At 56.7% G+C, this 26,593-nt stretch overlaps 1 protein-coding gene across 6 annotated transcripts in view; it reads right to left on the bottom strand.

Moving 5' to 3' along the window:
- COBL (cordon-bleu WH2 repeat protein) overlaps positions 1 to 13,678 on the bottom strand; it is a 164,256-nt gene extending 150,578 nt beyond the window's left edge. For 4 of the 6 annotated variants that reach the window (XM_066353847.1, XM_066353843.1, XM_066353846.1 and 1 more), the window contains exon 1: positions 13,373 to 13,678. In XM_066353847.1, the coding sequence (XP_066209944.1) occupies positions 13,373 to 13,413 (41 nt within the window). In that variant the 5' untranslated portion in view covers positions 13,414 to 13,678. The remainder of the gene's footprint in view (positions 1 to 13,372) is intronic. The other 2 variants (XM_066353842.1, XM_066353844.1) reach the window with 2 other exon arrangements.
- Positions 13,679 to 26,593: the final 12,915 nt, after the last annotated feature.

Here is a 26,593-nt window from a genome sequence, read left to right on the forward strand (position 1 = left end):
CTGTGAGGGTTAAACGGGTGACACAGGCGAGCTCTCTGAACAGTGCCTGGTAAGCACCAGCAACAACGGCTATTGTCGTTCCGTGGGAGAGAAGGGGGGGGGAGGCCGGAGTCCTGCCCGACCCGCACCAGCAGCACGTGACCTCAGGCCGCAGCACGTGACCTCAGGCCGCGGCACGTGACCTCAGGCCGCAGCACGTGACCTCAGGCCGCGGCACGTGACCTCAGGCCGCGGCACGTGACCGCACCAGCAGCACGTGACCTCAGGCCGCGGCACGTGACCTCAGGCCGCGGCACGTGACCTCAGGCCGCGGCACGTGACCGCACCAGCAGCACGTGACCTCAGGCCGCGGCACGTGACCCTCACCAGCAGCACGTGACCTCAGGCCGCGGCACGTGACCTCAGGCCGCGGTGCTGTCTGCCAGCCTCTCCGTGGGGTCCCCTCCTCCGCTCTCCTGCCCCGACCGGGCGGACTCTGCTCCTCTGAGCTTCCCGGTTGGCTGGCCGTGCGTGCCAGTCACGCCGCCTGCCCGCCTCTCCTCTACGGGACCCTGGCGGGAGGACAGAGTCCTGTGTGGGTCACCCCGCAGTCCCCACCCGCACCCCCCACGCTGGGCGCTGACATCGGAATGAGTCAGGGAACGGATCGCCTCCACACTCCGCTCTGACGCTCTGCCGCTCAAGCGAGGGGACCGTCTATTTCCCGAAGAGTCACAGGTGCGCTGCTGGGGGCCCTCATCTGAGGTCACTGTGAGCCCCTGGGGAGGACACCCCCCTGCCGAGATCCAGGAAGACCTGCCACAGGACAGACCACTCGCTCCGCTGTCAGAAGGTCACGGACACCACCACCCCCCCGCCGTGGGGCGCCCGTGACCCGTTCTCCAGCCTGTGCTCACCCACTGGCTCCACTTCCCCAACAAGAGGCTGCCACGGTGACACCGCCACCCCGCTCAGGGGCCGCGGACTTAGAAACGCGCCACTGTTTCCGCACCTGCCGTCTGAAGCTGCACTCCCCCGGCGGGCTGTCCGCAAACACAGGAGCAGGCGGCCCGCTCCCAAGCCTCCCGACAAAGTCAAGAGAGCGGCCAGTGTGTCAGGTTTTACCCGGTTTTAGGCCGTTTTATCAAATCTGGAGACTCGAGACACAGGCGCACGTGGACCGAGGACCACCATGCACATTCGCCAAAGCGGCCGACGTGGAGATCTGCTTCCACGGGTGTGGCGGGGCGGGGCGTGGCAGGTCACGGCAGGCGGGGGTGCCACCCGGCCCCCCAGGCTCAAGGCGCAGTGAGGACAGAGGCCAGTATAATGTCTCAATTGTCACAACTTCACTTGAGCAAGACACACAGGATCAAGAGGAAGTCTGTCAAAGCCACAGACACTGAGCACCTGTTTCTATCAAGTGATGAGCTTGGGGCGAGGGACTGACCATCTCCTACGTGTTTCCCGTGATGGTGCCGCCACTCATCAAAATACGGGGCGCCCGCCTATCCAGCTGGTGCTAGGAGGGGAGCGTGCATGGCCTCGGAGTTGTTCTGTGGGCTCGGGACCCCTTTCCCGACCCTCTTCCCAGGGGACCCCCAGAGCTGCTCTGTGGGCTCGGGACCCCTTTCCCGACCCTCTTCCCAGGGGACCCCCAGAGCTGCTCTGTGGGCTCGGGACCCCTTTCCCGACCCTCTTCCCAGGGGACCCCCAGAGCTGCTCTGTGGGCTCGGGACCCCTTTCCCGACCTTCTTCCCAGGGGACCCCCAGGTCTGCTCTGTGGGCTCGGGACCCCTTTCCTGACCCTCTTCCCAGGGGACCCCCAGAGCTGCTCTGTGGGCTCGGGACCCCTTTCCCGACCTTCTTCCCAGGGGACCCCCAGGTCTGCTCTGTGGGCTCGGGACCCCTTTCCCGACCCTCTTCCCAGGGGACCCTCAGGTCTGCTCTGTGGGCTCGGGACCCCTTTCCCGACCCTCTCCCCAGGGGACCCCCAGAGCTGCTCTGTGGGCTCGGGACCCCTTTCCCGACCTTCTCCCCAGGGGACCCCCAGAGCTGCTCTGTGGGCTCGGGACCCCTTTCCCGACCCTCTTCCCAGGGGACCCCCAGAGCTGCTCTGTGGGCTCGGGACCCCTTTCCCGACCCTCTTCCCAGGGGACCCCCAGAGCTGCTCTGTGGGCTCGGGACCCCTTTCCCGACCCTCTTCCCAGGGGACCCCCAGAGCTGCTCTGTGGGCTCGGGACCCCTTTCCCGACCTTCTTCCCAGGGGACCCCCAGGTCTGCTCTGTGGGCTCGGGACCCCTTTCCCGACCCTCTTCCCAGGGGACCCCCAGAGCTGCTCTGTGGGCTCGGGACCCCTTTCCCGACCCTCTTCCCAGGGGACCCCCAGAGCTGCTCTGTGGGCTCGGGACCCCTTTCCCGACCCTCTTCCCAGGGGACCCCCAGAGCTGCTCTGTGGGCTCGGGACCCCTTTCCCGACCCTCTTCCCAGGGGACCCCCAGAGCTGCTCTGTGGGCTCGGGACCCCTTTCCCGACCTTCTTCCCAGGGGACCCCCAGGTCTGCTCTGTGGGCTCGGGACCCCTTTCCCGACCCTCTTCCCAGGGGACCCTCAGGTCTGTTCTGTGGGCTCGGGACCCCTTTCCCGACCCTCTCCCCAGGGGACCCCCAGAGCTGCTCTGTGGGCTCGGGACCCCTTTCCCGACCTTCTTCCCAGGGGACCCCCAGAGCTGCTCTGTGGGCTCGGGACCCCTTTCCCGACCCTCTTCCCAGGGGACCCCCAGAGCTGCTCTGTGGGCTCGGGACCCCTTTCCCGACCTTCTTCCCAGGGGACCCCCAGGTCTGCTCTGTGGGCTCGGGACCCCTTTCCTGACCCTCTTCCCAGGGGACCCTCAGGTCTGTTCTGTGGGCTCGGGACCCCTTTCCCGACCCTCTCCCCAGGGGACCCCCAGAGCTGCTCTGTGGGCTTGGGACCCCTTTCCCGACCTTCTTCCCAGGGGACCCCCAGAGCTGCTCTGTGGGCTCGGGACCCCTTTCCCGACCCTCTTCCCAGGGGACCCCCAGAGCTGCTCTGTGGGCTCGGGACCCCTTTCCCGACCCTCTTCCCAGGGGACCCCCAGAGCTGCTCTGTGGGCTTGGGACCCCTTTCCTGACCCTCTTCCCAGGGGACCCCCAGAGCTGCTCTGTGGGCTCGGGACCCCTTTCCCGACCCTCTTCCCAGGGGACCCCCAGGACTGCTCTGTGAGCTCGGGACCCCTTTCCCGACCCTCTTCCCAGGGGACCCCCAGGACTGCTCTGTGAGCTCGGGACCCCTTTCCCGACCCTCTTCCCAGGGGACCCCCAGGACTATTCTGTGGGCTCGGGACCCCTTTCCCGACCTTCTTCCCAGGGGACCCCCAGAGCTGCTCTGTGGGCTCGGGACCCCTTTCCCGACCCTCTTCCCAGGGGACCCCCAGAGCTGCTCTGTGGGCTCGGGACCCCTTTCCCGACCCTCTTCCCAGGGGACCCCCAGAGCTGCTCTGTGGGCTCGGGACCCCTTTCCCGACCCTCTTCCCAGGGGACCCCCAGAGCTGCTCTGTGGGCTTGGGACCCCTTTCCCGACCCTCTTCCCAGGGGACCCCCAGGTCCGCTCTGTGGGCTCGGGACCCCTTTCCCGACCCTCTTCCCAGGGGACCCCCAGAGCTGCTCTGTGGGCTTGGGACCCCTTTCCCGACCCTCTTCCCAGGGGACCCCCAGAGCTGCTCTGTGGGCTCGGGACCCCTTTCCTGACCCTCTTCCCAGGGGACCCCCAGAGCTGCTCTGTGGGCTCGGGACCCCTTTCCTGACCCTCTTCCCAGGGGACCCCCAGAGCTGCTCTGTGGGCTCGGGACCCCTTTCCTGACCTTCTTCCCAGGGGACCCCCAGAGTTGCTCTGTGGGCTCGGGACCCCTTTCCCGACCCTCTTCCCAGGGGACCCCCAGGACTATTCTGTGGGCTCGGGACCCCTTTCCTGACCCTCTCCCCAGGGGACCCCCAGAGCTGCTCTGTGGGCTCGGGACCCCTTTCCTGACCCTCTCCCCAGGGGACCCCCAGGTCCGCTCTGTGTCACATCTCATCTCAAAGCCTGTGTGTTAGGGGAGTCGCCCCAGGGTGTTATTGTGCTGTGGACAGTCCACCGGACGGCCGACAGCACGCCTTGTGACAATGGCTGACCGAGCACCGCGCTGAGCGCAGTCCCCATCACAGGCTCTCTGTAGTGGGTGGAGGTACCACGTGAGGAGGCCACATAGGGGGCCCGAGGCCAGATCAGAGCCCTCCTCCAGGGGCCCTCCCTGGGCCAACCGGCGGGAGACCAGAACCCAGCCGCAGGCTGTGACAAGCTTCTGCACCGGCGCCCCGTGGGGACGGAGGGGGGAGAGGTTCCTCGGGGTCCAGTGGCAGCCGGTGGGCAGGCGTGAACAAGGGCCATCCCTCCGTCCGTCCTTCTTCACACCAACAGCCTCACCTGGAAGTGACCAGCCAGCTGCACACCTGTCCTGCTCTGCTGCCAATGCTGGGGCCCCCATGCGGAGCAAGGGGTGGTCTCCACTTCCCCTCTGACAAAAGGAAAAGGACACAGAACCTGGGGGGGAGATTCCCTTCTTTCCTGAGGGTACGTCGCCTTTGTGAGCACAAAACCAATGAGAGGGCGTGTTAATGCCAATGGATACTTAGCAGGACAAGGACACCACCCACCTAAGTGACAAGGCTGCGCGGGTGATGTGTGTGTCCCCTCCCCATGAGTGCACGCACACGTGCGCGCACACACACACATGCACGCTCACACACAGACACACACATGCACACACACGTGCACACACGCATGCACACACACGCACACACAGACACACACGCACACACAGACACACATGCACACACACGCACACACACACACGCACGCACGCACACACACGCACACACATGCACACACACATGTACACACACGTACACACGTACACACACGCATGCACACGCACACACGCGTGCACACACACGCATGCACACACGCGCGCGCACACACATGCACACACGCGCGCGCACATGCACGCACGCGCGCACACGCACACACACATACACACACGCATGCACACACACGCGCGCACACACACACACACACGAGCGTCACAGCAGAGCCGGTTCAGGAACATGTCGTCCATCACTTCTCCTCAGCCTCAAGGTCAGCACACCGCGTCACTGTCAACTCAGAACACAAGAGGTGCGTGTCGGGGAAACATTCCCAATGCATCTCCCTCGCCGCTCCGAGAGGCCTCATCTAAGGAGCCAGGTCCTCCTCAGCCCGGCCGTGAAGGAGACACTGTCCCAGCGTCTCACACAGACCTGTAACAACCTGCGATAAGAGACCAGGGAGAAGGTGCCGCGCAGGTCGAGTGGGACACCGCGAGACGGACAGGTTACTCCAAAACAATTAAAGAAAAGGACGACAGAGCGGGGCATGCTTAGATGGAGAGATGTCCCGCTGCACTGGCCCTGTGAGCTCGGGACGTCTGTGACACTAACAAACCCCCCTCCGGACGCCGGGTGGGCAAGTTGTCCTCAATGATGAGGGTGAGCGTGTCACCTCCACCGCCCCTGGGGTCACACAGAGAGGCCACAGATGCCAACCTTAGAAGGTCCCCATCCAAGGAGCCCACCTGCCCGCAGGGTGACGTAGTGAAAGGGTCACCAGGGAGAGTCTCAGCTCAGCCCAGGCCTGGCGAACGTGGCCCACGGGCCGACGCCACCAGCAAATGTGCGAGGTGGGTCCATGGCGTTTCCACCGTGAAGGCAGCTGGTCTGTGGGGCACAGCAGAACTCCAGGTGCTTGTTAAACCCATGGGCACAAGACACCGCGAGCTGACTCAGCATCCAGGTCACACAGTGGGGGGGGGGGGGTCCCGAGGTTGACAAAACCCTCAGCCAGGACCAAGGCAGAGTGCCTTGCCAGGTCCGACATGCCATGTTGACTCACAAACGCATATTATGTTCTACGACAGCTGGGCTGGGTCCTCACCCACCACAGCCCACACGTGTCCTTCACACACCAACTCCCACCTAAGTGTCCTGCAAGGTTTCCGCCTCTAGAAATGCATTCGCAGGGGGACAGCCACGTAGGGAGCATCACCAGGGACCCGAACAAGGAAGAAGTCACGCGGATGCCCCCCATGTGGCTTTGTCTTCAGGAAGGTGGTTGAGAAATGGCGGGTGGACGGCTGCCAGCTCCCTGCACAAGGCAGAGTGGCTCCAGGAAGCAGGACTCCGCAAAGCTCTGACTCTGTGTGACTGCAGGACCACACGATGGGGAGCCGACTTCAGGGTCACATGACCACCCCTCCCAGAAACTGGAGAGAGGTTATTGCCCCCAAAAGCGAATGGCCAGAGGGGGTCCAGGCGCCCAGTGCTGGGCAGGTGGCCAGTCTCCTACCAGCGGGACGATACCACTATCAGAGGTGACTGACATGCAGAAATCAGGCCAGCCCTTGTGAAGAACACTCGTTTCCCCCTTTCAGAAAAATTCACCACCCAGAATTCATCATTCCAAAAATGTGAAACAAAACAGTAAATTTAAAAAAAAAAAAAAAAAAAGATGACTCATAAGAAAACATTTCCATTTAAATTAGTCTAGTTTCTGCCTGACCAGGCGGTGGCGCAGTGGATAGAGCGTCAGACTGGGACGCAGGGACCCAGGTTTGAAACCCTGAGGTCGCCAGCTTGAGCACCAAGACATCTGGTTTGAGCACGGGCTCACCAGTTTGAGCCCAAGGTCGCTGGCTTGAGCCAGGGGTCACCCAGTCTTCTGTAGCCCCTCCCCCCACCCCCATCAAGGCACATATGAGAAAGCAGTCAATGAACAACTAAGGTGCTGCAACAAGGAACTGATGCTTCTCATCTCTCTCCCTGTCTGTCTGTCCCTCTCTGTCCCTCTCTCTGTCTTTCTGTCTCTGTCACAAAAAAAGAAAAGAAAAAATAAATCAGTCTAGTTTCCAATCCAGTTTTCACACTTTTCTGAATGTTGTGAAATCTGCCCACAGACCTCCCTTGGCCGTATTCTTCAACGACGGGTCTGCGTGTGAATCGGCAGACACAGCTGAGAAGGGGGAGGGGACCGAGCTTCAGGGGGCGCAGGCACAGGACACGCTCAGCCTCCGTGACCCCAGGAACGCTTCGGGGTCTAATGGGCGACTTTGGTGCTCGTGAGAGTCTAGAGTCTACCTGCCCGTGGGCGATGGTGTCAGGACGCAGTCACCGCAGCGAGCGGCCGTCATTATGTAAGAAGTGGTTTGGAGGCAGAGGGGGAGGGCTCAGGCCTTTAATCCCCCCCCCCCCCCGGCCACCTGATAATCACAGACAGCACCGCGGCGGGCGGGTGGACGGGGACCCTCGGCACCACGCTGCTCTTGGGGGCAAATGCTGAGGTCCCGGCCACAGCATGCCTGTCCCTCCCCAAACCGACGGTTTCTTTACTGAACACAAGTGGATTCTGCTCAGAATTAATCGGACTCCAGCCAACAAAGCTATATTTAAGTCTCCATCATTAGCCACAGGAGCACACACAGCCTTCTGCCGGTTGTCCCACCCACCTAAGCTATGTTTAAACGCAGCTCCCAAAACACGAGGGCTAAGAAATCCGATCTGGGCGTCTGCTGCTTGGCCGAGTCAGCGTCCACTGCACTCTCAGCCCGCACACGTATGTACACGCATGCTCACTCACATGCACACACACTGTCATGCTACCGCACACAACGTACACACCGTCACAGCCACACTCTCACACAGTCACAGCCGCTCCCAGGCGCACACACACGTGATCACACAGACGCTCACGCTCAGTTTGCTACTGAATCCTGGGAGCTGTGGACGCGTCCTTGTAGGATCAATATATCCGGTATCCCTCCTCCGTTCCCTGACTCCCGGGCGGCTCGGAGCGCAGACGCTGAGGCCACGTTCTGGGCCGCTCCGGGCCAGCTCTCTCCCCCCCACCCCAGCTGCCTACGCCCAGGCCCGCGGTGAGGAGGGAAGCCTGACATTTCCACCCTGGTAGCCCCAAGGGCCCGACTCAGAAACTCCTCAACGAGCAGAAGGGGGCCCGGCATGGATGACAGGAACAGAGACATCAGTAAAAGAAATGTTGGCCTCCTGACCTGTTCCGGACAAAAAAAACCCGGTCACTGCTGCTCTTGGAAGTCAGAGCTGTCCAGGGCAGGGTGGGGCAGGGCGGGGCAGGGCACGTCCACCATCTCTGTGCTGGGGATACAGGGAGATTGCGGCCCAGTCGCCAGCTGCCGGTCAGGCCTGCATCCAGGTGACCACGGCCACAGTGTGAGCCCAGCACCGTCTTCTGTGAGCGAGGCTCAGAGCACAGAGGACAAGATTTCCCGCAGGGCCCAGGACCTGCCCGTCTGCCCTCCTGGCCCTCACGGAGGGTTAGAGACGCGACCCTCTCAGCAAAGACCGCTGACGCCCTCTCTCGTTCCTGTGCCCACTTCCTCCAGGACGTCTCATGGCCGAGTGGGTCCATGGCGAGACATGGAGACACCGGGGCCCTGGTACACGGCTGGCGGGGACACAGGGGGGCGCAGGCACTATGGGAAGCAGGCGGGAGTTAAAACACTAAGCAGAGAGCGACCCTGAGGAGGGACAGTGTCTTGCACGGCAGACGCTGAGCCAAAGCCTTCCCTTTCCTGAGCCAGCGTGCCTTCCACGTCAGCTGGAGGAGGAAGTCACATGGAGTTATGACCAAGCAGAAGGCACCTGGGGTCAGGGGACACGCCATCCCGCCTAGCCCAGGAAGCCACGGCCCTCCCGTGTACCGGCAGGATGGAGGGACACACACTACCCGGAGGAAAGGACAACCGGCGTCTGGGGGAACAGTCCTGAGACCGTGAACGGTACCCTCATCTGGGTTCTTAGACAACAAGCTGAGAAGACGGGGGGGGGGGGGGGGTCAATGAACCAGGACCAAGATGGCTCATCTTTGGGGACATGTCCTACATACGCTTGGGGAAGGGGGACAAGGACTTCAATGATTCCTCTAAAGCTATCCGCACCTCTTAAGGCATCCCTGGGTCTGGGGGAGGTGGGGGAGGGCCTGCAGAGAGGTTTGTGGTCTGGAAACCCGTCGAGTCAGATGCAGCTGAGTAAACGACACCCTCACGGTGGCCTGAAAAGCTTTTACCTCCCGTCCCCACCCCACCCCCCACTTTTTTTTAAATTGAGATGTTTTTTGCTGTGGAATTTATTGTAATTAGATGTGACCTGCAGGAGACAGCTCAGCGGAGATCAGAAGGAAGCCTGTGAAACCCTATAGAGCGTCTCCCAGCTGGGAAGTGAGCTTGCCCCCCGGGGACTGGCACCCGATAACAGAAAGTCCAGGTGCCGTCCACGCAGGTGCCGAAAACCAGCACGTGGCCCTGGACGGCGGGCGTTGGGCGTTCGAGGGACCGGTGAGGAAGCAAAGGTATACAGTAGGAGGGCCTGGGGCTAAAACTTAAAACGGATAATAAAGGCATCTTATCAATATCACTATATATATATATATCAATATATATACATAAATATATATCAAGAGCATAAGTCATTTAAATAATTTCAATAGAGAAAACGTAAAATGGAAGATCTATAAAAGCATTATATGTGTATATATGTGTATATATATGTATTTATATATATATCGAATCTCTGTTTCATATAGAGTAACTGAAAAAACGTGTATCTAACATTAACCCACAGACAAAACCCACAGGCCCCCTCGTTACACGTGGAAGGGGAGAGGATGGAGCCAGGCAGGGCACCACACAGAACGAACCCACCAGCTCTCTCCGCTGACATGTTTCCACTTAGTGTGGGTTTCAATCAGAACCAAGCATCCCTGTCTTTTAAATTCACACAGCCTCCGTCTAAGCACACTTGGCCTCAAATATTTCTGCTTTTTAAAGACTTCTGATCAACTGCAAAGTGATGTTGAACGATAAAATTTAATGACAAAGCGCGCGCACACACACACAGACGCACACACACGCAGGCCTAGAAACCTACACTGCTTATTATGGTCTACAGATAGAGCCTTTAATCTTGTTTTCTTAATAATTATGGGAGTCCTCTGAGGTGTACAGATTTTATGACTTCATTTCCCAGATCCCAAATTAAAGAGGCCACTGAACCCAGACCTGCGTGTGTGGGGGGTGCTGGGGGGTGGCGGTGGGGGTGGGGGGCGGGGGGCGGAGAACGGAGGCTGGGCTGCTGGCCACAGTCCCAGGCGGGTGACCGGGTGGCCCAGCAGGGCACACATTTAATCAGACGTTAGGTTCATCATCCTGACACAAGTGCAGCCACCGAGACAGGTTCAAAATGCTCTAACATTATTTGCTCTTGTAACAGGGACAGGTCCAACTCTTCGAAGTTATGACGAAAAAATTACAATCGCAAAGAAATAAAAACTTCTTAGGCCTACCTCCCACTTCACACCCAACAGTACCCAGCGTCTGCATTATGCCTGCTCTCATCTTAAAGAATGGAACCACCTCCTCCAACACCTTAGCCAAAAGCCTAGAAAACTTAAAAACAGAAGAAAAGCGCTGCCCACGTAAATGTCTGATGATGGTGTAGTGTACCCTTGTAACATTGCCTTAACAGTGGAAGCTGGTGAGGGGTGAAGTAGAAAATGTCATTGTGCCAACCATCAAGGGCACATAGACTCAAAACCAATTGGGCAAGCTCAAGTTACCCACTTTGATTAATTTTTAAAAAATTGTTCCCTGTCCTGATAACTTGATTAAATTATTAGAGACAGGCATACCAGCCCTGTCGACATGAAGCTCACGTTGATGAAACTGATTACCCAACCTCCAACGAGTGTCTCGTAAGCGTAGGGCTGGAACTCACAGCCGCTCTTACATTTCATGTCACTGGAGAGGATTCCATTTTACCGAAATATGCGTCCCTTCCATATAAACAACAAATAACAATTAACCAGTGTCCTGACAAACCCCCTTACTCACAGAGGCCCAGTGCAAAATTCAACCCCATGGTCCATCCCTGTCTATTGGTGCGGATCTCACCCATAAACCAAGTACACGGGTCATCTTAAACGGTCTTAAATATATTTTAAAACTTGCCCAAGAGGCCGATTTGCCTTTCCTTGGAGCCTAGAATATTCTGTCATTTATGACGCTTCAAGTGAACTCTAACATGCCTTACAGTCACCTCGAGTTCGATGAGGTACAGTTTCTGTGTCCTCCCTCCTAAAAGAACAGTCTTCCCCAGGCAGTGAGCTGCGTTGTCAGTTATTGTCTTAATAGGCAATTACTAAGAAAAGCCTATCACTTCAATCCAACTAAGAGTGAACACTTGCGTCTCCAGCAAAGATAATGAATAACTGCCTATTAATAATTTAGTCAGACATTCAAGCTGTGAATTTGCCTTCATTAAGCCCTCTGTCCCTCCAGCCGTCCCCACGGCAAGGCCTTTGTGGGCCTGAGTTTATTGTCACGTTGAAACCTCCTTGGGTCCCTCCTGTTGTCCCCCACTGGCCCGTTTCTACACAGGAGTCCAGTGCTGGTTTCCATCGTTTTCGACAAGTTCACGACGTCAGCCAGGAACCTGGCCACCGACCAACTACAAGTCTGATTTGAGACCCAAGAGAAACCACGTTTGTTTCCCACCCCCACCCCCCACGCCAGGATGCGAGGCAAGGTCAGCCTCGCTCTCCGGAACAGAGGAGTAGGTCAGGGAAGAGGAAGAGCCATGGCCCTGACCAGCCCCCAGGACTCGCCAGACATGTCCCTGCCCAGCAGTCTGGGTGGGCCAGCGATATACCTATACAGGACATAAAAGACTGAATAAAGACCCTCCACCGTCCTCTCCTCGGGGGTTAAATCGCAATACCCTGTCATTAAACACCTCATCTCTGTCTGGGAAACAAAAGCAGGTTGATATTTTCTCGATGTCTGTTCACTAAAAGGCACTAAAACAAATGACAGTCGTTAAACTTGAAGTTGGGAATGAAAAAGGCAGCAGCCCGGAGTCTCTGTTTCCTGGGCAAAGACGGTCAAAGCCCAGGTTTAAAGGTCACTGTGCTGCCCGGTCCCCATGTCCTGTGTGTGGGGATGCCTCTTACAGTGAGAGGGAACGCCCCACAGTTCTCTTCTCTTGAGGGGGGAGATCTGTTTGTTCAGAGGGAATTACATAACCACCACAAAGTGCACTACAAAAAAAAAAAAGTTCTTGTCAACATTCCTGGCCCCGGCATTATTCGATTTGTTAACCTGTCTCACTTTTTCCTGGCATGAAGGGGAGAATTTTTGTGTTTTTTTTTTTTTTTTTTTTTTTAAGGCCAATTTGAAAGCCTCTTGCAGACTTGGGCACCAGAGGCCCAGGGCACAGGGCAGAGTGAGTCAGTGGGGCACAAGTGCAGAGAGAACAGATGAGTTGTCCCCAAAGCGGCCTGGGTCCAGAGCAGTTGCTGGAGCAGAAATAGGGCCCCGGGGGGAGCAGGTGCCTCCGCGCAGCTCATGCCATTTGCGGGACTCATAGAAGCTCGCTCCCTTCAGGCCAGCGAAAGGGCTCCTGCCCCTAGATCCGCGCACCCCGCCTACCCGGGCCTCGCGGCCTGGTTGAGTCCTGCCCGGTTCTAACTCCAGCTCAGTCCCCAAGAAAGGGCAGGGCTGCTTCTCTGGCAAGAGGGATGTGATTCTCCCTGCGAGACAAACGAGCGCGTGGCCTGGGACCCGCACACGCGACGCGTGGGATGGGAACACACCGTTCAAGGGCGGGCAGCGGGCGGGGACCGAAGCCTTGGCTTTAGGTCCAACGCCAGGGTCCCCACGTCAGCTCAGTGTCACCCTGCTCCCTGTCCACTGTGCAGCGGACCCGGAAAACAAAGTCGGGAAGGGGGGCGATTGTCCTGAAAACCTCCAGGGAGGTGCCCTCCACACGACTCCCCGGGACCCCGGGGCAGCGCGCCTTCCAAGCCGCCGGACCTCCCTCTCTCCCTGCGGGAGCCGTGGCCTAGGGAGGGGACGCGACTGGAGCGCCGCACACGGCGCGTAGGTGACCGGCTGGAGTCGGAGGCCGGCCCGCACCGCCTTCCCACCCCCCATGCCCGGGCAACGCTCCCGGGGGCTGCGGGGACTCGGTGGGGGCCCTTCTGCGCGGACCCCGCTAAGGGCGCGCGCGCACACGCGCGACAAGGGCTCCGGCCTCCGCCTGACACTGTCACCTGGGCAACGACCCGGGCGCACAAAGTACACAACCCGCTTCTCCCTCCCGGCGCCGGTCAGCGTGGGGGTGCCCTGCCGCGAGCGAGCGCTGCAGCCTGCGCGTCCCCTCCCGGTGCCCGCGCGTCCCCTCCCGGTGCCCGCGCCCCGCCGCCCGGCCGCTTACCCGCTGGGGGGCTTGGCCGCCGAGGCGCACGGCGTGTCCATGGAGCCGGCGGGCCGGGCCGAGTCAGGCGCTCGCCGCCGCCCTCATTCACTTTCTCGGCGCTGACCCATCGTCCGCCCACGCGGGCCGGCGGAGGACAGTGGCGGGCCTCTGAGAGGACGCAGGCAGGGGCCGAGGCGTCCCGCGCGGGCGGGGAGGGGCGGGGAGCCAGGTGCGCCGCGCCCCCGCCCTGCCGGCTCCGCCGCGCCCACCGAGCGCCGCCCCCGCAGCAGCGCCCCGCCCGCCCTGCTCCCGGGACCTCCGCCCCCGGGCGGGAGCGCGCCCCTCCGGGCTGGTGGGGGCCCAGGCGCGGCTGCGAAGCGGCGGGGAGGAGCGCTGGGAGGGGCAGCACCTGGCAGCAGCCGGGCCGGAGGAGGGCGAGGTGGGCGGGCCGGCGAGGGAGGATTGAAGTCGCAGAATGAGCAGTGAGTGACCGGTGGGTGTCTCAGATACCCGGGACCACCACCTTGGAACCCAACAGAACCTTCATCCACCCAACAGATATCGAGTGTGGAGGGTCTCCCAGTGGTTCCCTGCCCAGCAGCACCTGGCACTGCTTAGAAATGCGCCCCCCCCCCCTCCGTGTCCTAGGAAATCGGAAACAATGGGGCTGGAGCAGGGCCCAGCGGTGCCACCGGGAGCAGCTCCTTTTGGAAGCACACTCAAGTTTGCCAGACTGGTCTGCCGGGCGCTGAGGCAGCACGACACCCCGAAGGAGCCCAGTGCCACTTGGGGCAGAAGTACCCCCAGTCAGTCCAGGCTGGGGCCCGGGGCAGGTCACGCGAGGGCCGTGATCTGCCCGAATTTCCCCTGCACACTTCCCTCCTCACCCACCTAAAGCAACAAAAGGCATCTGCGTTACTGTGAGAGATTGAACTGCAACATTGAGGATTTCGTGGGGTTGCAAGGACTAGGAATAAAAAGGCCGAGAAGAGGCAGGATCAAGCGAGCCTGCATGCCCTGCGGTCAGCCTGGGAGGAGGCGCTCCCCCTGGGGACCCTATAATTGGACGATGTATCAGAGAGGCTTGCCGGAGCCCTCCCAGCTGGTCCCCAGTGCTCTCATTAACAAAGCAGGGAGGCCAGTCTGCATACCGAGTGCAAAGTCCTCCCCACAGTGCCGAAGGCCTCGGGCACTCGCTGGGGCGGGGACGCCCACTCAGAACCGGATTCCAGCCTGTGTGCACAGCCGGCCTCGGAGTTCACTGCCCTGAAGGCTGCTCTCCCAAGGATAGCCACCTGGGGGCCTCTGCATGGGGCCTCTGCATGGGGCCTCTGCCTCCCGCTGAGGTCTCCGTTCAACTGTGAGCTTCTCTAAGGCCCAGGTGTGAAAGCTTAGCTCTCCTCGACCTGCTTTCCTTTCCCAGGAGCGATGATCACTGTGTGTGTGCCTGTGTGTGCTGTTTATATGCATGTAAATAAAAGTTGTTTATAATAAACAGTTCCTGTACGTTTATGCACACTTATGAACTAATAAATATGGGTGCATGCCTTGTACATCAATGGAATATCAGGGTGTCAGCACATACCCTGTTCAGGATACACTTTGTCCACGTGCAGGGTCTGCACATGGGGACTAGTAATCAAAAGTCAACCATAGTGTGGGGTCAAAGGGTGTTTTAGACAAATTTTAGCTAATTGAACTCATTTCAGGGTATGTTTTTTGAGCCCAGTGGAAGTCAGCTAGGAAAAATGTGGAGAGAAGATCATTTGAGAGGGCCTCAGGACTTGTGTGATAGAATGAAACAGGACATCAGATCTCTTTCATGGGTTTCTGGTTCGTGGCACCGAGCTGCAAAAATGCTTGGAATCTCCTGATAGGATTGTCTTTTGTTTTTCAAGGTGAGTCACTTTCGACTCTACCTGAATGTAGGGTAGTGAAGTGACTCATGGTGAGCCCTGAGCTTGTGTCAGGGAAGGGGCTGGCCATGTCAGAGCCGGCTGGTGAGAGGGTTAGAACCCTCGGCCTCATCCCTTGACCTCTAGGGTGGGGATGGAGGTCACCCGTGTGGTTGATGACTCAAGTGATCATGGCTCTATAATGAAAGGTTGATTTAAAATCCTAAACACAGGGCTCAGGGGAGCTTCCTGGTTGGTGAATATTTTTCTGTACCTGGAGAATGGCTGCACCCTGACTCCGTGAGGACAGAAATTCCAGCGCTCGGGTCCCTTCCAGCCTCGCCTTACACGGCTCGTTTTGTTTTGTTTTGTTTTGTTTTTAATCTGGCAGTAATTGTAAGCATATACAGATATAAAGAGAGAAAGAAAGAAAGAGAAATCAATGACAAAGTCAGTATCTAGAAAACCCTAAATTTTGAAAACCAAATGCTACCCATCTAAGTAAGCCAAACAAGCAGTCAAAACAAACACCAGGCATTATTTTGAACTGAATGAGAATGGAAACGCACCGTGTGCATTCTGTGGGACGCTGCTTCACCAGACTGCAGGGCCACACACACAGCAGGAGAAGCCTGTGTTGGAAAATAAGCAAGGTCTCTCAACAGAGACTTCAGTTTTCACCTTACGATAACTAAAAGAAAAAAAAAAGAAAGAAAGAAAAGCAAATTAAACCCAAACCAAGCAGATAAAATAATAAAAACCAGAGCAGAAAGGGAATAAACTAGAATGATCCAAACCTTGGCTCTTTGAGATCAATAAAATTGGCAAACCTCCAGAAAGATTAATCAGGAAATAAAAAAAGCAGTAAAACAAATGATCGCTATCTGAAACGAGCGTGGTAACATCCCTATAGATTCTGCAGCTATTAAGAGGGGGAAAAAAAAAGTTAATGTTACGGACCATTTTAATAGAATTGACAACTTAGATGAAGTAGACAGATTTCGTGAAAGACACAAACGGCCAAATCAGAGTCAGAAAGAAAGGGTCTCAAACGCCCCGTGTTTATTAAAAGACATTCGACTTGTAGCTAAGAAACCTCCCCACAAAGAAAATTCCAAGCACGGATGGTTTCAGCAGCGAGTTTCACAAAAACAGTTAGGGAAGAAATAGTATCACCTTGAAACGGGTAGAAGACAATGTTCCCAGAAATTGCTCCACCGAGTTGAGCCCTGCCAGAACCATGGCTGTGACCAACAGGCAGCTATAAAACAATGGCCCAGGAACCAACCTGACTCCTTTTAAGTTTGTTTTTTCAGATGGAAAGCCAAGCCACAAATCACAAAGACAAACTCAATGCCTGACTGGGAAAGTCCCTTCCTGCATCCCATAATAAGTGCTGCACAATCCCAGAATGCTTTGCTCCGCTGGTGTATAATACCCAGACATCAGAGTTAGTATACCAGGCATCTGTGTCCCTAAGTCATAGAAACCCCTAAGCCCCAACTCAGGGCACAGAACATGGACACCTATCTCTGTCATGGACACCACCTGCAGTGGCTTTGCCCTCAGCAGAGTCTCAACAAATATGCCTTGACATGTATCAGTGTCTCTGCTATAAATTTTTTTTATATCAGGAGACAAGAAGTCAAAGTCCTTGGTAACACACTCTACAGAAAGTCCTCTGGAACATCGAGTAGGAGGGATAGTTCCCAACTTGTTCAACGAGGCCAGCATGACCTACATACCAAAACCAGAGAATGATAGTACAAGGATATTAAAAAAAAAAAAAAATCAAAAACAACCAACTAACAAACAAAAACAACCAATAATCTTCACGAACACAGATGTAAAAGGTTTTAGCAAACTTAGCAAATCAAATTTTAAAATGTGTAAAAACATATGTGTAATAGGATAAAACAGGAACCAAAAAGAGATTTATCCTAGAAATAAAGTTCATGTATTTTAGCATGTTAATAAAACAAAAAATAAAAAAATATATGATCATCTGAATTACTAAAAGAAAAATGCGTGTGGTAAAATTCAAACATCTATTCTAGATAAAAAAAAAAAAGAATTCTGGCTGGGTAGTTTGTTTGGTTAGAGCAGCGATCTGATGTGCAGAGATTGTGGGATTGATCCCCGGTCAAGGCACGTAAAGGTGTTTCTGCCTTGTTCTTTCTCTCCTTACCTCTCTTTCTAAAATCAATACATAAAATTAAAAAAACCAAAAAACAAACACCTAGAAAACAGGAATACATCTGAACTTAATTTTGCAAAGGACATCTATCAAACACCGACAGTTATCATGACACTTCCTGGTGAAACAATGAATACTTTGCCCCTAGAGTTATGAACAAGGCAAGAATATTTGCTGTGATGACTTCTATTAAACAGAAGTGTCGTGGAGATCGATCATAGCCACACCAATAAAGTAGAAAAAAGGGGGGGGAAAAAAAAAAAAGAAGGAAGCTCTCATGATTGAAAACAATAAAAGAAAGCGCAAAATCCGTGGTTGGAACTACAACCACGCTAATTAAAACCACAAGGACGAGCTGTGAGGCTCCTCTGGGAAGGACAAGCATGAGGGACACTGGGCACACTGAGCACCGAAGGGGACGTGTGCAGAAGCCTAGCTGGCTTCCGCTTCTGGTGGGCGTGCAAATGATGAGGCTTAGAGGTTCTCACCTTCAACATACCACGGCCGTACGGCCTGTTATCCCACTCCTCGCTATTTACCCCAGACAACGCGTATGCCCACACAAAGACCCAGACCCAGGCTCCAAGCTGCCTTATTCCCAGCTGCCCCAAAATGGAAACAACCCCAGTGCACAACACCTAAGTGGGAAAAAAACAACAACAACAACACACGTGACAGCCTAGCCACACAATGGAATACTACTTGTCCATAGAAAGAGCTTACTGTTTACCTAGCTAGCTCTTTCCTGGACTCGGCACCCCCAGAGCTGGGACTGACCCGGGTGAGCGCTGTGGTGTCCGCAGCCTCAGCCTCCGGTGTATAAGTGAGAAAGCGTGCACCATCCCGCCCACTGGTGAGCCGTGGGGGGGAGGGCCCAGGGTGGGGAGAGCCCTGCCTGTTGGTTTCTGAATCCTCTGTTTACCATTTTCGTGTGAAGTTAAGGAAAACTAAGGACTAAGCGCCTGGAGGACGGTGACTCAGTGGTCGGGATGGGTGGAGCCGTCCCCGGGCTCACAGACAGCGTGCCTGGCTAGGACCCGTCCAGTGTTTTCATCTAGTGGTAGACGTACCGGTAGCTCTGCGCAGATGGCACGGAGAGTTCTCGTGCCGCCCTCGCCACCTTCCTCTAACATTCACAAGACAGGGAGCGGGAGCACCGCTATCCAGACCAGGACGCTCCCCTGGCGAGGTCCCTCACATAAAGCACCGTGAGGGGCAGCCGAACTCACCGGCTCTCCCTGCCGTCTCCTCCCCGCGGCGGATCCAACGCAGGTCCCACACTGCATGTGCTGGTTAGGTTACTATAGCCCAAGGGCCCCCAAACTATGGCCCGCGGGCTGCATGCAGCCCCCTGAGGCCATTTATCCGGCCCCCGCCGCACTTCCGGAAGGGGGACCTCTTTCATTGGTGGTCAGTGAGAGGACCATCTCATTAGCCAAAAGCAGGCCCATAGTTCCCGTTGAAATACTGGTCAGTTTGTTGATTTAAATTTACTTGTTCTTTATTTTAAATGTTATATTTGTTCCTTTTTTTTTTTTTTTTTTTTTTACTTTAAAATAAAATATGTGCAGTGTGCATAGGGATTTGTTCATAGTTTTGTTTTGTTTTTTTATAGTCTGGCCCTCCAACGGTCTGAGGGACAGTGAACTGGCCCCCTGTGTAAAAAGTTTGGGGAGCCCTGCTATAGCCTCCTTCAATGAGATAGCTGCTTCAGTATTATTATTGTTACTGTTATTATTTTTATTCTTATTTGGTAGAAAACCCCTCAATTCAGGTTTGCCTGATGTTTTCTCATAATTAAATGTAGGAAGGGTTTTTTTTGGGGGGGAGCAATTTTTAAGGTGACTGATCACCATGTGACAGATAATAGTCTAAGGAGTTTTAAAAAAAGAAAACTCTATGAACTTACTTAACATCCTCAAAGCCCTCCCTGAGGTCCCGATTGACCCCACTTTGTAGATGAGAAGACGGGGGCTTCGTGTCACCGTGGGAGCTCACACATTCGGAGGACACGACTGGGGCTCTGTGCCTGCTGTCTGACCCGGCACGCCACACGCGTCTGGGAGCAGAGGCTCTGCTGCACGCAGGACGGGGGACGGAACCTCGCGGCTGCCGGCCGGGGTGGTGGAGAGCGGAGACGCCCCCCGCCCTGTGACTGTAAGAGTCATCTAAGAGTGAAGTTCTGGATGAGATTGCCTGGGCCAGCCTCCTTGTGTTCCATTGGCACGCAGAGGCGCCCTGAAGGAGGCGTCAGGAGCTAGGGAGATACCACCGAGTCTGAAATGTTTGAGTGACGAGCAGCTGGGTGGAGAGCCAGATCAAATATGAAAGAAAAAACACAAAAAAACCCCCAACAAAACAACAACCCAAAAAACCCCCAGGGTAGAGAGAGCTGTTAGGGACAGCTGCCACTTCTGTCCTGCCCTGGAAAGGGACTCACTCGTCCGGCCACATGACAGACGACCTGTCCATAAGCCCGGGGACGTGTTAAGAAGCGGAGAGGACACGGTGTGTGCGTGGCTGCACGCCTTCACGCAACCATTCGCCGCCTTGTTTTCTCGCCACGCGAGACACGCTGGTTCAGGCTCGGGGGGGGGTTGGTTTTCCGAGAGCAGATGACTCAACATCGCGTTGGGTACTGACCTGTCTCACCACTGCGCTTGTTATCTCACCCCGCGAAACACCTTGAACAAGCAAGTATTTCCAGGTAGATACATTAGGCTGCAGGAGGGCGGGGGGGGGGGGGGGGTAGCTTCCCAGGCATTCCAGCGCACCTGGCCGGACCTGTGTACCCAGAGAGTGGCTATCGACGGATCAGTGATAACGAGACTAACAGAACAGGTGTTCTTCAGTGGTTGGGCCCGGGCCCAGCATTGTTTGACATCTTGATCAATGACCTGGGTGGGAGGGATGGAACGGAAGGCATGCTCCATCCGCCCGGGCGCAGCTGACGCAGGGCACAGCGGGGATGGATACTTCAGGCCGACCGAGGCACACTGTGGCTCCCAGGGTGCAGCGGCCGGCATTGCCTACTTTCCGTGGGTGGGTCACAGCCATGGGAGAGAAGGAGAGCTACAGGGGGAAGTAGAAAATGTCTCCTGTTCTTCAGCAATCTGCCCACGTAGGGTCATACCCGCCCCAGGAGCCCAGCAGGGAGGGTTGCCCTGCGGAGCAAGCAAGTGGTGTCCCAGGGGCCCAGCCAACGCAATGGTCCCGTGCGGCTGTCCCTGCGCTCAGAGACTGGGAGAGGGGGTGAATGGAACAGGGGGACGCGGGCCAGGTGTGGGCGACTTGACAGAGGGAACGCTGTCTGTCGAGGTTCAGCGGGCAGGAGCCGAGACCCCCCCCCCTCCGAACAGCTGCGTGCCATTGCGCTGACGGGACAGCGTGATGTCGTAACATCACGGAAAACGCAGAGCAGAAGCGAGCAAAGATAACGCAGACTAATTCCGGGAGGTCAGGCGAAGCGAGTGCCAGTACAGACGGAGAGTAAGCTGTAGGTAGGAAAGCTGCAGAACTAACAGCAAGTCAAGAAGGAAGAGCTAGAGGGAGGAGTGGCCACCCGGGAGAAGCCACGCCCTGCCTTTGAGGAGAGGACAAGGCAGAACTCTCCTCCCTGTTGGGAAAGGTCTTCACATTCTAGTTACTATGTTTCCTTTGAAAGCGAAACAAACACTGCGAGAGGAAGCAAGAATACATAGAGACCTATTTACATAAACAAGGCAGGTGCTTAGGGTGGGGGCCCCTTCTGCCTTTTTCTTTTTTTTTTTTCTTCTTGAGCCATAATTTGCATACCATAAAATTCACCTTTTTAAAAATCCTTCTTATTTTTTTTTGTATCTTTCTGAAGTTGGAAATGGGGAGAGACAGTCAGACAGACTCCCACATGCGCCCGACCAGGATCCACCCGGCACGCCCACCAGGGGGTGATGCTCTGTCCATCTTGGGGCGTTGCTCTGTTGCAACCAGAGCCATTCTAGCACCTGAGGCAGAGGCCATGGAGCCATCCCCAGCGCCCGGGCCAACTTTGCTCCAATGGAGCCTTGGCTGCGGGAGGGGAAGAGAGAGACAGAGAGGAAGGAGAGGGGGAGGGGTGGAGAAGCAGATGGGTGCTTCTCCTATGTGCCCTGGCCGGGAATTGAACCCGGGACTCCTGCACGCCAGGCCGAAGGTTTACCACTGAGCCAACCGGCCAGGGCCTAAATTCTTCTTAGCCTGTGGTTAGACTAAGGCCCTCCTTAGCTTATGAATAAGGTGGCAGAAAACACCACATTTTATGAACAAATTGGGCTGGGTCGGCGTGGAGAGCTTTAACCCAGAACGCAGTGCCGGCTTGGTGGCAGGACGCTTGGCCTCCTAACTGGGCCGGGGTTGCTAACGTAGGTAATGAGGGGTTGCTAACGTAGGTAATGAGGAGTCCCATAAAGACTCCTGAGATGCGGATCTATTCAGATTCCTCTGGCAAGGCATAGATGTGATCACACACGACAGGGGGTTATAGGGCCAAGACGTGAAGCCCTGTGTGCGTGTGTGCATATGTGTGCGCGTGTGCATGCGTGTGTGTGTGTGTGCGCGTGTCATCTGGCTCTGGTGCTCTCCGTTCTTTGAGCGTGCTACGTTGACACGTGCATATTCCCAGAGAGGAGGAACCAGGGGTAGGCAAACAACTCGTCATTAGCCATGTGGGCCAGGGTGAAACGTAAATATTTTCCCCAGACGCTGATAAAATAGCCAGATCGGCAGATGAGCGTCTATCCTTCTCTTCCCTGAACAGCCGGGCTCCATGTTGGGGTTTCTCATCTGCGACTGTTGCCATGACACCAGATGGCAAAACAGGGTGCCGTGCTGAAAACACGCACTCTCCTGCCAACAGGGGGAGAAGTGAGCCCCCTGTCAATCTCCCGTCAAGGAGATGGACCCGGGACACACGCCGGTGAGGTCCCCCGGCCTCTGGGACAGGCATCCTGGGGACCGGTCCAGCCACGGCTGACGGTGGGGGGCCCCACGGCCTTCTGCCTCGGAAAACAAAGGGGTTCAGGACGGGTCTCCCCGATCGGCCCGCGTGGGCAGCTGGACTGTTTTGGAGCTGAAGCCTCCGAGGTCAAGAGCAGCCTGAACTCCTTCCCTGAGAGAACGCAGAGCTCTGCCCCCCCCCCCCGGGGGCACACCCACCTTTCCCTGCCCCCTCCCCCCACCCAGGCATGTGTCCTCCGCCTTTCTCTCTCCTGAAGCCCCAGGGGCCCGTCTTCTGTGTCCCCCGGCTTGTTCCCTGAGCCCACGCAGCCCACCTGGCACGCTTCTACCACCTCGGTCACTTTCTAAGTCAACTTTCCCTTAAAATGTTAAAAAAAAAAAAAAAGAATTTCAATGAGGGACTTTGCTTAGGACAGGGGTCCCCAAACTACGGCCCGCGGGCCGCATGTGGCCCCCTGAGGCCATTTATCCGGCCCCCGCCACATACTCTTTCATTGGTGGTCAGTGAGAGGAGCATAGTTCCCATTGAAATACTGGTCAGTTTGTTGATTTAAATTTACTTGTTCTCTATTTTAAATATTGTATTCGTTCCCATTTTGTTTTTTTTACTTTAAAATAAGATATGTGTAGCGTGCATAGGGATTTGTTCATAGTTTTTTTATAGTCCGGCCCTCCAACGGTCTGAGGGACAGTGAACTGGCCCCCTGTGTAAAAAGTTTGGGGACCTCTGGCTTAGGACAAGAAGTTCTCACCAGAAGCCACTTGCTGTGACCTCTCTCTGCGGCAGGGCAAAAAAACTTCTACTTACTGACCGTCCGCCGTCCTATCGTCCTGCAAAACGACCCTCTCCCCTCCCTCTGAAGCCCCAGGTGACCTCTTCCCTCATCCTCAGCCCAGGAGGTCACGCGGACCTCACTGTAACTGTCCGTCTCTGCCTCTCAGCTGTGTGGGGCTTCCGTTTCAATCTAATTAAATTGGGTCGTTTTTTTTCTCTTCTCGTTCATCTATCTGTCTTGTGTCTATTTGATTATAAGGCCAGAAGGAAGACCCTGGAAGGGTTAAAGGAGAGACGTCCCCCTCCCCCACACAGAGAAAGACCCCGGGCTCAGTTGTGGGGCGCTGTCTGCGCGCCCCCTTTACGCCTCCTGTCCGCGGAGCGGGACAAACAGAATGCGGGCGGCAGCTGGGCGAGCATCTCCCAGATGGTGCCAACCTACGCACAAAAGCCTTTTGTCTCAGGTGCCGTGCCATCTGACAGGTGCCGACGGCCCGGCGGGCCCCACGGTGTGCAAGCTGGTTACCATTCTCCGTCTAGTGCGGGAGAGGAGCTCCGTGGAGGGGGAGGGGGCAGTGGCAGGATTGCCGGCGGTCCCCCTGAGCCCACCGGAACCCCCAGCTCGCCCTTCCCTGGCTCACCTGTGAGTGCCACGCCTCAAGTGTCCATCCTGCTTAGAAGGAGGAAGAGCAAGGTGTCGGCTCCCAGCGGGGTGACCCGGGAGCCTTCCCTGATTTGCTTTCCCCTCTCTGCATTTTTGGTCACCTCCCTCCCTGTCCCTCTTCCTCTGCTGCTCCCCAGCCAGGGTCGGCGGGGAGGGGGCAGCAGGGTGGGGAGGCTCCTGAGGGGAAAGAATGCCAGCATCTGCCCAGCAAACACCTGCCAGGTGCCCTCCTGTCCACATCCCACTGAAAACAGCAGAAACAAAAACAAAACAAAAAATAAAAGAAAAACCCTGCTCTCCTGCTCCCAATACAAGGGACAGAAGAGTAGACGGGGGTCAGGAAGCCCATCTGCAGGGCTCTGGCGGGGTCCCACTCACACAGGGGCACCTTCTGCCTGCAGAGCGTCAGCACCGACTGGCCCTGCGGCCCGGGGGGGACCTTTCCGCCTTCGTTAAAGGGCTGGGACTCCTCAGACTCGTCGATAGGGCCCGATGTGCTGTGGGGAACGTTTCTAAGGAGTTGCCAGGTTAGCGCCCGTCGGCGTAAGGTCTGCGCTTCGGCACATTTCCCCGATCGAATGGAACGTCTGAGCCACGACTGACAAGCGGCTGCAGGTTGGGAGGCGGGGGGTTCTGTTATCACGGGCTTGCTAATCAATTTCCACCGGAGAACCCGGACGAGCCGTCGCCTTCCGAGCTGACGCAGTTAATCCCGAGGAATGGGGGTCGTAAGGACACGGGCGTTTCTACTGTTATATGAAACTATGTTTCCATTCTGAACCTGGAAGCGCAACTTTCACTCTGGGGGTGCCTTTGTGAGTGAGCCCACACTCTCAATTCTCTCCCCCTCTCTCCCAGCTTTGGCCGAAAGGCCTGTGGAGAGGACGAGGGGACACGGGATCTTGGACGCCTCCGGCCCGAGGCGGAGTAATTAAACCTCACGCCTCTCGCTCATGTGCATTCTAGGCACGTTTCCAGCGAGGAGAGGAATAGATTTGATGGGCCGGGGGTGGTTATTAATTAACTGTGCTCATTTACATCGGCGCGAAGGGAGAAACACTCCCTGCCCCGCCCCTCGGTTCGGCCCGAAGAGCCGGATGGACGACACTTCCTGTTGGGCGTCCGGTGGTCAGACGGCCACACGTGCGTACGCCGCCCGCCATCCGGCCAGGCGCCTGCCTGCAAGTCAGAGATTCGCGCTGGGCCTCGTGGACGGCAGAGCCCGCCGGCCTGCCAAGTGTCCCTTTCTGGATCTGATGTTCCCATGACACACAATACCGGCTGTCCAGGGGCAGGGCCGCTCACGTTTCAGGTCGGAGCGATGATAGCACCTTCCAAATAAGGCGAGGGCCAGCGGGGTGTGCGCGGAGAAGACGGGTGTTGAGTTTCAATCCACGAGGAAGAGCGTATGGGATGCCCGGTGTCCGGTGTCGGGTTCGCCTTGGCATCCTCTTCCCTCCCGGAAACTTCAGCCACACGGGGCCCTGCCGTCATTTCTGTTGTCCCCCGAGCGCGCCCTTCCCTGGGGGGCGGCCCAGCCCCACTTGGGGGCCCCCCGTGTGCTAAGCTGCACCTGACACCTTCTCGTGTGGTACTTACCTCTTCTCTTGTGGTACGTGTCTGTCGTCACGGGCCATTTCACGGACAGCTAAAGACGGTCCGAGCAGAAGAGGCGTCGGCAACCGTGCCCAGGAGGGGCTCCACGGTGATTCTGGTGGTCTCTGGGCAAGTCCTAGCTCCCCCGTGCCATGCGAGCGCTCGGGTCCTCCTGGGAAACATCAGTCTCGGTTTGGAAGTGACCTCGAGAAACCGTGGTCTCTAAGTCCTGAGCTACATACTGAGATTGTATAGATTCCATCGCTCTGGTCCCTAAAGGTGCGTTGAGTTGCCCGAGGTCACACAGCGATCGAGCCTCCGGAATTGTGGACGGTCCCGTGAGGTGCTGCTCAGAACCTGCCCGCCAGACCCTAACAGGTCAGCAAATAAAGCCGACACCTGATGGGTGAGCCCGAGTGTCTCCGGACATCACCCGGAAGAACGGGCCCGTCTGAGTGTGCAAGGATCCGGGGCCTGTGGACAGGTGTGCAGAAGGGGCTCAGAGAAGCAGCAGGCATGTGCGTCACAGAGCCACCAGCAAGCTCAGGGTCCCCAGGAGGAATGGTGGCATTGGATTGTGTCACCTTCATGGGTTTTGCCTTCAGACGGACAAATGCCTGTTTCCGTGTGTGTGTGTGTGTGTGTGTGTGTGTGTGTGCGCGTGTGTGTGTGGTCAGGGTTTGTTCCCATGTCGGCTCTGCATCAGAAGCAAAGACGCCTTCTGCCGGATATGATCACATCTCAATACTGAGACGCCCCGTCATCATGTGAGACGTTATCTGGTTTCTCCCTGGTCCTCTCCTGGGTCTGGCTCCTGGGGCCCATTCTCCTTGAGCACATCCGTGTTGGACTCACACACGCACAGAAACCTCCACGCGAGGACCGATGATAGGACCCCGCCCTGACGTGGCGTTTCTAGCGGAGCAGAACCTTGGGAGGCCACCTCCCACTGCCCGTCCACGCCACCCAAGACGCAGGACGATCGGTGCTCGGGGCCGTTGACAGGCTCTGCGACTCTCAGCAAAACGAGGCGTCCCGAATCCGATGAGACTGCAGGCTAACTGAAATCAACCAGAGTTCAGTTCCTACAGCATCCCTTCAGCGTGAGGACAGAGCGACCTTGAACTCTCCAGGTTAC

The sequence above is a fragment of the Saccopteryx leptura genome, chromosome 12 (assembly GCF_036850995.1).
Source record: "Saccopteryx leptura isolate mSacLep1 chromosome 12, mSacLep1_pri_phased_curated, whole genome shotgun sequence".
NCBI lineage: Eukaryota > Metazoa > Chordata > Mammalia > Chiroptera > Emballonuridae > Saccopteryx > Saccopteryx leptura.